At 37.6% G+C, this 12,140-nt stretch overlaps 1 protein-coding gene across 13 annotated transcripts in view; it reads left to right on the top strand.

The window, feature by feature from the left end:
• The window catches only part of PARD3 (par-3 family cell polarity regulator), a 451,653-nt gene extending 447,786 nt beyond the window's left edge, over window positions 1–3,867 (top strand). For 12 of the 13 annotated variants that reach the window (XM_064637293.1, XM_064637285.1, XM_064637268.1 and 9 more), the window contains one exon: window positions 1,785–3,867. In XM_064637293.1, the coding sequence (XP_064493363.1) occupies window positions 1,785–2,178 (394 nt within the window). In that variant the 3' untranslated portion in view covers window positions 2,179–3,867. The remainder of the gene's footprint in view (window positions 1–1,784) is intronic. The other variant, XR_010425367.1, reaches the window with a different exon arrangement.
• Window positions 3,868–12,140: the final 8,273 nt, after the last annotated feature.

The raw sequence follows: 12,140 nt of genomic DNA, 5'->3' as shown, positions 1-12,140 counted from the left end.
TAAATACCACGATACTCCTATAAAAAGCTGGGGCATCCAGTTCTCCAGCTTTACAAACTGTTCCTAACTCTGTGACTGATCTTTAAAGAAATTTTACTGTTACTCTGAAATTTAGGTCCCAAGCTTAATGTTGCAAACATGGCTTTGTAATGATTAAAGTGGCTGGCTTCATTCTTGAGCTTGGTTGCCTTTCATCTTGCATAGTCTCTAGGAGCCTCCTTTTTTTTCCTCTTTGCACATTCAAATCTTTAGTACTGAAGGCAAATAAACTCTTGAATCAATTTTAAAGGATCTTCCCAGAAAGACAGGGAAAGTGAGCCAACTCATTTTGAACAAGTACCAAAAAACAGTCAGTAAATTAAATCAGTTCAACTAGTCATCCTCTTGTCCCATGTGAAACTGTAAAAGTAAGGTTTAACTCCACGTTAATTTTCTACTAGTTACAATTTATCTTGCTCTAGATCAGAAACCTGACAGTTTCGTAGCCTACAGAGGTTTGTTCAATGTGCTCTTGTTCCAGGGAATGATAAAACATGACTCAGAAACCTCGTTTCTTTGGCAGTGTTGGATATGAGAATACCAATAACAGCTATAAAAATTTGCGTAAGAATTTACATTGTAATTTGTTCTGTAATAATTTACATTCATCCTGCATAACATTTTTCATCTAGAGATCTCAAAATTGGTTATAAAATAAGGTGGATATGGTAATTCCAAATTATATTTGTAGAAGGAAGATTGTGAAAACATTAGGTAACTTTTTACTTTTACTAATGGTAGAAAAATTCTTCAGGTCTCCTGTCTCTCCACTGCATATTCGTTGGCTGAGTCCATGTCATCATGTGTTGACATGAAAAACCAAACCATATATAAACAATTAAATGATTTTCTTATTGATTTATGTCACAGTATATTTTGTTTTATTGCTTGATTCTCATACACTAATTTTAATCTCATAGTGGATATCTCTTTTGCTGCAGCTCAAAATTATTTTACTTTATCATCACCTGTCTTATTTTAAATTCATACAATCATCTAGCAGCTTGATAGTAAATTAAAGTTATTTCAAAACCATAATCTGTCTTCAAAATAATGTGATGATTTATTGTGAAAAGAGATAAGAATTGGTAATTCCTATGTGTATTTGGCTTATTTATCTGCACCCTGGAGCCAAAAAATGAACAAAAACAGTTATCTCTGATTTTTCTTTTATGAAAACTATAGCAGACTGGGAAACTGTCCTGCTAGCATGAAATTCCTTAGTTCTGGAAATGGGAGGAAGAAACTGCGTAACTACCTATCAGCAAAGAGCTTTATCTTCTGACTTGTGCAGTGTTAGAGCATAAGTGTTTTAAGGATCTACCCGTTGCATTTTTAATCAAGTGTGAGTCTAGATTCAGATCTTTCATGAGTGACTTTACAAGTGCTGTCTGTTATCTGGCTTCTTAGGAAGCACAGCAACATGTATGGTCTTTCCTAGTCTGCAACTGAATTGCAGCACATTTTTCTTGAGAACATGAGGGTAATTGTAGCACTGGATGGGTTTTCACAGCATATTCCTCCTGTAGAGAACTAGAAATATAGTTCAACTCTCTAGAAAATGCTCTCCTTAAGAAAAGATGTCTCTTTGGGGCAGGAGAGAACGTGATTTCTGGAGAATGCAATAATGGGGGGAAAATTGATGGCATTGCAGAAGCACCCTTCTTTCCAGTGATTGTTGTCAATAACAGTTAAAGGGGAACCAGAACATCTTTCTTAAAAGTCTCTTTCATTTTTTGTTTCAGGCAAAGCAGAAAAAATGCCAGTTCTGTATCTCAAGACTCCTGGGACCAGAGTTATTCCCCTGGAGAAGGTTTCCAGACTGCGAAGGAAAATCCCAGATATTCCAGCTACCAGGGATCGAGGAATGGCTATATGGGGGGACATGGCTTTAATGCCAGGGTAATGCTAGAAACACAAGAACTGCTCCGTCAAGAGCAGAGGCGGAAAGAACAACAACTGAAAAAAAAAACTTCTTCTGAAGGGCCTAGCAACTATGACTCATATAAGAAAATTCAGGACCCTAATTATACCCCTCCTAAAGGTCCTTTCAGACAAGATGTACCGCCTTCACCATCTCAGGTAGCGAGGCTGAACAGATTGCAAACACCAGAAAAGGGAAGACCATTTTATTCTTGAGGTGAAGAAAACGAAGATCAACTTTCCATGCAATAAGGAACATTTTCATATAAAGACTTATATTTTGAAAACTTTTTAAACTGATGGTACTAAGGAATATATCCGTTGTCTATTTCAGTGCCTTTGAAAATACGGGCAAAGCGCTGGTGGGCCTTATGTCTTTGCCATTCTGTCTCGAGTGTTGAATTCACAGAAGGACCTTCCACCATTTGACAATCATAGCAGAAATGTGCTCCTGCGTTCTGAGTCCTGTAGCCCAGTCCAATAGTTGTCAATGGCTTTTTGCTAGGATTTGTTGTAATGTCTTTTACTTTGCAGTGACTTATTACACCAACATGGAGCTTTATGGCATAAAATGAATGAATTTGAGGTTGAAGGAAACATTGACATGTCCTTTTTTTATTTCTCTTGGTTCAGGAAGAGGGTTATGTATTGCTTAGCACTACTCTGGATCGCAGTCAGAGTTCTGGTATGTTTTATGGTGGAGTCATTACCAGTCTTTGTTGATCAATATTTAAGTGTCTATATGCTGAAAAACTATCCTTCTCCTATTATGCACATATGCACTCTTTTTTTTTCTCTCTCTCCCCACTCTGAGCTCATTAAAAAAGCCTTTACCCTGACTCATGAGGAAAACAATATTAAGCTTTCAGTTATCCTGACCATCTTGTTACAATTGCCTTATAATCTTAATACACAGTCCATTACAAATGAAATAACTAGAGAGAGATTATTTATACAGTCACAAACAAACCAAGTATATTTTACTATTCTATTAAAGATGGGAAATTTTGAACAAACATACAACTGAGTTCTGCTTTGCTTTGCTTCTAAATTAATTTGGTCATATGACACTTGTATTTAGGAAGAGAACAAGGGAAGGTATCATCCCATGGTTATCTGATATACAGTTGTCCTTGGGCAAATTTTGGAGGTACCTTAAAGCAAGAGCAAAGAAATCAAAGTTTTTCTTTGGATCAAAACACTATAAAGAATTCCTTCTTCTTAGAATTCATGAAGCTTTGTGGACAATTTTCTTTGTGCTTCCATATATTGTATTGTTTCATTGTGATGCTACAGTAAAAACAAACCTTTAAGTATATGAATGAGAGATAAGTGGAGACAAACTGTTACACATCATCCTGAAAACATGTCAGTATCCAAAAATAACTAAAGCAAAAAAGATTGCTCTAGCAGTGAGTAATATTTGAATGTGCATATGGGATATGAGAATTTCTTTTGCAGCAGTTGTTTTTATGTTTGTTGGTCTTAACTTCATGTATTGTAAAAAGTATAGCTGGGTTGCTGAAGTGCCTGCAAATCCTGATGTGAAAAGGCTTGAGAATGGATCTCAGCATATTGTGTACAAAAAGGAAAGAGAGAAAGCAGGAAAAAAAATCATGTATTGCGTGATTAAAAAAAAAAAAGCCTATTTTTTTTTACTGGCACATTTTATTTTTGCGCCAATTTGTTTCTAGAATATATGTGAAATATCAGCACACATATGTGTCTTTTATGCCTGTTTGTTAACAGTTTTTTTGTTAATAATGTACTCCATGTTTAAAAGTTCTTATTAGTGTAAGCACAGTGACATTAGATGACAATAGCTCTTTTACGCAGAATTTACAAAACTGTGTAAAATGGCTTTTCATGTACATATGAAATTTAGAATAAAAGGCTGTTTCCATCCTTGTCTTGGTATTGCCTGTAGACCCCTATAAGAACTGCTGCATACATTGAGTTTAAAAAATACTTAACAGATGTTATGTTATACTGTTCCTAATGGTTTGCGTGTGTCTTTCTGTGAGTGCGTATAAACATCAGAAAAAAGAAAAGAAAAAAGATTTACAGCCCAGCTGAACACCTGAAGACTATCCTCAGAGGCAAAAACCACATAGTTTAAAGTCTTGTGTTATTTTAGGCCATACCTATGACATTTCAAAGGCACATTTTTAAGACTAACCTCTGAGGCAAAAATCTTCCATGCTGTAGCATGGAGTCCTCTCCCCAAGGAGAGCACTGTCAGAAGGGTACCTGCTGCGCTCTGGCCAAATCCAGGCATGGAAGACCCCTCTACACTGTGTGTGTGTTTTGGGCTCTGATGGGAGCCCTTCACAGGAATGTTGACATGGTGAAAAATGGGAGAAGGCAGATTTATGAATAAAGCAATATTTACAATGCCAGTGATACTCTGTTTCCCCCATTAGTATTGGAGCTGAGTCTGGTTTTCTCCCTCTTCCCCTCATTCCTCCTTTTGTTGGTTACTGCAGAAATGTCAATCATGATTCTGTGTATGCATGACATCAAGGTGTTGCCATGGCAATAATAGTGTCAAATTATTCACTGTGACTTTAGTGTGGGATCTCAAGGGGAAGAATAGCAGGAGATGTAAGATGGACAGGAAGCTTGCAGTGCCCAAAGACAGTAAAGGCTGGATTTTGCAGAAGATCTAAATTGTAGTGGCTTGCATTGCGAGTAGAGAAATAATTGCATTTGCAGTTTTGCAGGCCTTACTGTCTTATCTCCTGACTGCATTCCCAGATTACATAGTTTGATGTATGGATTTATTTGTACAGGCAAATAATTGCAAGCACTAAAAAAATGCATCCACGGGAATCGAAAACAGGTTGAAGTCCTTTTCAAAACAAGGCCTTTGATAAACTGTTGTAGGAAAAAGGGCGTGTGTTTGGAAAAGTATGACGTACAGGATGTTTTATGTGTGAGAATGGCATATGTTAAAGTTTACCCTTCTATGAAACTCCTCTTCAAGGTGTTAACAATTTGCCATAATTAGATGTGTTCATGAAAGAAGGCAGATGTTCTCTTTGGGCCGTGTCTGTGTTATGTTAGTAAAGAATAAGGTCTTTTTCTGGCTTCATCATCCTGTCTTCTTCCTGACATAGCATAGACAGGATTTCTAATATTAACTCCCTTAAGTTGCAAAGGGCGATAAGGAAGTGGGAGGGAGATATTTTAATAGAAAATGACCTTTAGTTCTGCGTAGTGAATAAATTCAAAAGTTAATTGAGCTAACGACATTACTGCAGTAATTTGTTTGTGGACGCATTACCATTATGAGATTAACTCTGTAACATTACTATATTTGAGAATGGTCACAGGACAGACTACAAGGGAGCTTACACCATCGAGGAGTGGGTGTACAGCTTGCACATTTTGCTCTGTTGGAACCCTGAAAAAACCATCTGCAAAGCCTCCTGTATTTTATCAAACTAATTTGTTAATGCTATTGAAACTCCATGGGAAAGTTTAATATTACTAATGCAGAAGACTGCTGCCTTTCTCAAAAAACCTACTTTCCCTCTTCTTATCGGGCCTCCTTGGAAACAAGAGTGCAGCCCTAGTGAGTTATTGCATGGGCCAGATATTTTAATATATGTCTTTGAAAAGTCTGCCATCAAAAACAGCAAAAAATGGCATAGAGCCCAGCTGAACATGGTTGGAAAGTACAGTTGCCATTTATTGCTGGCAAACAGCATGAAGAACAACAAAACAAAGTTTAAACCCATCATGACTGTAGATATATGGCCTGCCTTTCAAAGCTGCCCTAATGTTTCAGTCACGTTCCCTCTGCTTATGAGTATCTGTAACATTGCATTTGTCTGTTCGGGGTATGTTGAGGTGGGAAAGGAAGAAACCTTGGCTAGACAAGGAAGAGATGTGCCAGATTAGTGGTGTTGGCTAAACATAGGATATTCTTGAGTAATACAAACCTTTGAACTTGGGTTGTTGAGACTTAAAGTGAATTTGGCTATTGCATGTCCTGGCTTGCAAGTCTATTTTCAAAATATTTCCTAATTCTATTTGCTGTGCCTGACTGTTTCTACATCTTTCTCTCCCAAGTTCTCAATCTAGTTAATAGGAGTTGTGAGGAATCTGTCAGGATTGCGAAAGCAGAAAAAAAACTCATCTATTTCTTTATGCTGCTGTTGTGCCACCACACTCTGGCCTTCCAGATTCAATTTAAATCTCAGCCCTAACATGGCAGAGGAAGAGTGAGGGTCAGAAATGCATGATCAGGGACTGACTTTGTGAAAGTAGGATTTGTGTGTGTGCATGTACATGAGAGAGGCACAGACTGGATTCATTTGCCTTTAATTCATGTCCTGCTAAGAAACCCACTTCAAAACATTTCTTCAGTGTCTTTTTCCATCTGGGCAGAAATCAGCTATGATTTGATGCACACGGTCATTATTTCATACCCTCTTGTAATCTCTTCTATTTTGAAGCAGCATCACAGTCTCTCTCTTTTACGTCTGCTGATTAATTCTTTTGCATTTATTTGTTTCTCTAAATGGCATGCAATTCATTCATATCCTAGGCTAGTTCTTGCCAGTGATTGATTTTTCTCTCTTTGATTTGCGAATTTATTTTAATATTTTTCTGTTCTTAGGAGCAGTATTATCTTTTGTAATTTACACTTTAATCGCATTTTAAAAATTGGAACTGGAAGCTTGAGTTGGGATTACACAAAAACAGAGTAAAGAACATGGCTTTGATTTCTATTCTGTGTGCAGTGCACACTTTCCAGGCACTTCTAGGGACTGGACAGAGTACTGAGATGAAGAAAAACATAAAGCCCAGGAGATTTGGAAGAAAAAAAATTTAAGGTAAATTTGGAAAATATTTATCCCCACTGCATTCTATCTACTTTGAAAAAAAACCCAAACAAACAAAAAACAACCCTACAAATTTCCTTAGAGGTATCACTTTGCCTGACTGACTGATGGTTTCAGAGCTCAAACAGACATGACTGTGATTTAAAGACAGATGGATGGAAGAGGAAGTTACTTGCGCCCTTCCAAAGGATTCCAGGACCCACTTCCCTCATAAATTGGCTCCCAGAATTCTGTTTTCATCTGCACATCTTGCAGCAATCAAGGTCTGGAATGGGCTTACATTCACACATTGGACTTTCAGTGCAGTGACTGCAGTGACATCTGTCAGAGAAGGAGAAATGAGAGCCACGACTGATAATAGCTTCGTTTGTCCAATTTTAATCTTCTTGTTTGTTGGAGTAATCTTTGTCTTAGAAAAATAAGGAAAGAAAGGAAGAGTGACGGAGAGGTGTAAAATGGGATCAAAAAGGTTCTCCCCTCACACTATTGTCACTGTTACAGCCACTGGTGTTTAGTTGCCTTTTCTTCTCCTTTATGCTCCAAAGGCACAAAAAAGGATAAACTAGCTAGGTGTAACCTCAGCACAGAACTCATGACTGTTCCAGAGATTCACTCTCTTGTGTAGCCCATAAGATGTGAATTAACAACACAACAAGGAAAACAACCTTACTGTCCCTTCATTATTTCCTCTGTGGGTTTCCCTGAGGTGTATTTAGATTGTCAGTCCTTGGAACTGGAGGCTGTGTTTAGTTTTCATCATCTATAGAATAAAGTACTATTGTTGGCAGTAAGAGCTGGTAAATATTTTGGAGCAAGGGAGGAAAAGCAGTGTGAAGGGATTTTTTTTAAGTTGGTTTATATGGATTTTTGCAACAGGTACATGACTGTCCCAATTTAGATGTATTCCCAGTCCTAGTAATATTCTCATTTATAAGTACAGACCATATTGCTGGAACCAGTAATAGCTGGGAAATTGCTACATTTGGCAATTAAAATGAGTTCCTCAGGTCCCTTCATTTAACTAAGGGACTATGTCTTTAAAGCTTTTATAGAGAAAGTGAGAGAGAGATCTTTTTCTCATGGAAATAGGAGACGCATTCCCATGGTCACTGTTTGAAGATGATGAACTATCTAGAGGAATTTTAAGAGATTTCCAGGAGCTGCAACCTTCTGCCAGGAGCCCAGAACAGTTATCACCTTTGTGTTCAGCAAGCTGGAGAACACATTAGTTTTCACTGCTCCACTGATATAATTCTTATTCCCGCTTAGAATGTGCTGAAGTCTGAGACCCCTTTCCGGGTAGCCATCACATTTCATATCTTCCTTAGGGACAAGCACAAAGCTTTGTGATGCTTCATCTGTAGCCAGGCCATTAAAAGCCTGTAGGCTCTTAGGAACAGGAATGTCTTTGCCTAAAACTTTGTGTCTAATGATGATGTATGTTTTGTTTCATTCTACCAACCATCTGTTGTTTCCTGTTAGTGACACACGTCTTCCTCAGTTTTCTCAGCGTGTGGTACATTCAAGCTCTGCTCTATGATCCAGCCCAAGCTGCAGGAACCATTTTAATAAAGAAGTGTTTATAAATAATATTAATGATAATTTATTACTACATGATCAGTTGTTTTCTGGGCTATCAGCTACAAAGGAAGGCAAACTTATGTTAGAGGAACCACTTTAGCATTTGCAGAGGAAGTTAAGGCTGAGAAATCTTTTCTCACTTTAGCTTCTGAAACTCACTGAAGGTTAATATAATCAACTGCAGCATAACAGGGACTGGAAATGGCAATGTCTTGTATTAATGCCTGGTTGATGGTTTGCAAAAGTCTATTTTATAATCTGGACTGAGTTTATTGTAATTTTCCACATATTGTTCCTGACTTTGAGAACTGTATAAAATCATATTAAAAATCAAAAGCACTAAATTATGCAACCTGTTGCTAACCAAAAGCTCAGTTAATACTATAGCCAGCAAAGTTGAAATAATTTGTGTTTGCACATCTCGTTCTTTGTTTACAAAATAATGCACAGACTTTTTTTAAGGATAGCAGTATAGTGGATGTTCATTCTTGTTTTTTAAAGTCAGTTTGCATGAATAATTTTCTCATCTTTATGCAGAAATTTTCCGCATTTTTGTTGACTAAAATATTACTAATCTAATTTCCTATTAAAAAACTCATTTCCAGCATTGCAGAGCTGAAAGGTGCTACCAAGCATTTAGTCTTCAATTTACATACAACAAACCCTGTAATCTGATGGGGGATTTCACACAAGGATGGTTGCATGCAATTACATGGGCAAAGAAAAAATTTCATCCAAGGATCTGCTCTACAACAATTTCATCTGCTGGTCTCCCATTAAGAGTTCTCCTATTGTTAAATTGCTTATTGATGTGGACTTTAGAGTAGAAAAAACTACACAGTGTTGTCATACCAGGTTTTCAATGCTGTTTGCATTTTTCTTTCTTTTCTTTTTTCTTTTTAATTATAATTTGCATTTGTTAGAAAGGGACAAAGTAAACAGATTGGAATAATTCGTTTGAGTTAACACTCATTGACAAGAAAACATTAAGCATTCTCCAGATGAAGCATCAGTCATGAAAGACAGAAGGATAATCCTAACATTACAACTCAAGTAAATTAGTTTTTGGATATATATTCCAGCATTGCATGAAGCTGTACCAATTCTTAATACTGGCACAATAATATGCACTTTTAAATGCTGCCAGAAATCATCATTACAACAGAGAGAGGATTCACTGTTTGTGTTTATTAATGTGGAAATGTTGGAAGAATATTTGATGTTAAATGTCACAGTCTACAGTGATTGGAGCTAAACTGTAAAACTGATTGAGAAGACTTGGGCAGATAAATCCAAGTTGTAAACAGCGCTCCACACACTGCCATGGTGGAAGTATTCCTGATGTTATGCCTCTGGCATTGCAGAACAGGTGTAACCTCATGAACCCGGTGCAGCCCCTTTAGAAAGGTGGTGCGAGAAAGTGGAGGGTGCAGAACCAAGGTAAGCACATTTGTTCCTTCTGAGTACAAGGGAGCCATTTGTACCTTGGCTGGGCCACTTTCTTGCACAGCTCAGCTGTGTTTGTCCATAGGTGGGCAAAAATTAAAAACTGCATTTTTAATTAATTTGTTGAGGGTGGATACAAAATTCTGCCCCACTGCACTGTGCCAACAGCACCACCGTAGTTGCTTCTTAGAAGCTTTGACTCAAAGCTGGCAACTCAGTGTACATGAAGGCCAGGACACCTTTCCTCCAAATAGGATGGAGGGAAAGCAGGGCAGAGAAATACCTTGTCCTCTCTGTGTGTTGGGATGCCATTACCAGAGAAGAAACTCTTGCAATAATGTTAATTTAACTTAGCTGTTCCATTTTCCTTGAATTAACTGATATTCTGTGAATTTCAAAGTGGTGTCCTTTGTTGCACAAGGTTTCAGATGCAGGACTCAGGCTGGGAAGGAGCATCTGGAAATCTGACTTGGTGCTCTGGAGATATTAAAAAACAAAAGAAAGAAAAGAAAAAAGATACGTTACAGAGCAGCTGATCTATCTCCTCACGTCACCATGTGTGTTCTCCCAGTCCACACTAGACCATAAATGAAATGTGGTTAAGGGTTTATCTCCCTATAAATACTATGTATATTTATTAAATGGTGAGTGAATTGCATTATTATGACATTTGATCGGTGATATTCGGCTCCAGCTGGTAAAGTTTCAGCAAGGAGCCCAGAGAGCAGCAACAGTCTTTCTATTGTCTTGAGCTGGCGTTGTAAGGCAGCAATGAGAGCAATATAGCTGGTGATGCAGTAACCTAATACAGAACACAGCCTCCTTCTTTTGTTAAACATCTTCTCCTAAAAATGCTGGCAAGTACACATTGTTTCCTTATCGTTTTTTCCTCTTGAGAGATTTCAATTCCATTTACCCCACAGGCCCAAATCCTTCCTGAACACATGAGTTAGACAGCAAGGAGGATTACCAGAAATAGCTCAGACAATGACCAAAAGTCATCTTGCATGCCTTTTCTTTCCAGCCAGCCACCCACCTTTCATTATCAAGGGGATGAATACCATATCTGACTGCATAATCAAAATCCAGTGACCTGTCAGAGCAGGCAGTAAAATAAAACTATCTTGCTGCTTTCCCTTTGACTAGGCTTCAGTTCTGGAACCCTTTTAACCCAGATTTTCTGACATTTTGTAACTTGTAGACATTTAAAGATGCAACCATTGAGCTAACACATTTTAGATTGTGTCCTTATATTGTATATGGTATATTTAGTGTCACAATTTCTGGTAAAATTGGAGCACCCCGATGCCAAAGAAATAGCCTTTAATTAAAAGAGTGACAGCAAAGAAGAGTTAAAACATATTGAATAATAAAAATCCCCGCCCAGTTTTTCCAGCAATTTTTCTGCCTGTGATATTTGCCAGCACATTCCTGATGAATGTCTAAGGTAAAAACGAATGCTCATTTGGATCCTAAATGTCATTCAACATATGGAAAGAACCACTTATTTTTCTTTAAATATAGTCCCATGTAGTCATCATTGAAAAAACCTGTATTTTATTTCTTCTCTCTCCTCCCCCAAATACATTACAGTGCTTTAAGTGGATTACTGCTCAGCAAAAGTTCAGAGAAAGTTATACAAGGTGCCAAAGGGGCATATCCTTCTGTTGCAAAGTCTAAACCTAAACTTTGTCCCTTAGAGTCAACTCCAGATTTCATACAGAATGAGAGATTATTTTTAAAAGTTTTTCCATACAGTATGTTTCCTTTTCCTCTCTTAGCTGAGTCAAAAAAGCAGCACAGCTCAATACAAACGTAATACTCTTATTGTGGATTGGTGAGGGAAAACAGAAGGGCTGCTTTCACACCTTCAGGATAATCGTGCTACCAAAAGGGGTCCCAGAGCAGGTGCCCTGGCAAGCCCCACATGTCTCTATGGTCTATTTGTCTCTGGGCTTAGCAAGCAGGAAAATTTCTATGAGGAGTCCTCTCAAAGTCTTCTCAGAAGGTTACAATATAGAGCTCCTCCATAGTCGTTCTAGATTTCTCATTTTTTATCGTAAGTAGTAATTAATGAGTTGACTTATTTAACAATAGATTTTCTGCACTTTTAGACAGAACAGCTCAAGAAAAAAATCTGGATTCCTTTAATATTTTTTTCCTTTTCTCTCCTTTCACAAAGTGGTTAAGTTGCTTCCCTACCCAATCATTTTGCCTGAAGAGGATAAAAAATTATTCCTTTTGTAACACAGGTTCTGAGGCTCCAAAATTTAGAAATGCCATTTGTCCCATTTATTA

The sequence above is a fragment of the Pseudopipra pipra genome, chromosome 1, assembly GCF_036250125.1.
Source record: "Pseudopipra pipra isolate bDixPip1 chromosome 1, bDixPip1.hap1, whole genome shotgun sequence".
Classification (NCBI taxonomy): Eukaryota; Metazoa; Chordata; class Aves; order Passeriformes; family Pipridae; genus Pseudopipra; species Pseudopipra pipra.
The sequence above is the reverse complement of the archived record's forward strand: the minus strand, read 5'-3'. Positions and strand labels throughout refer to the sequence as shown.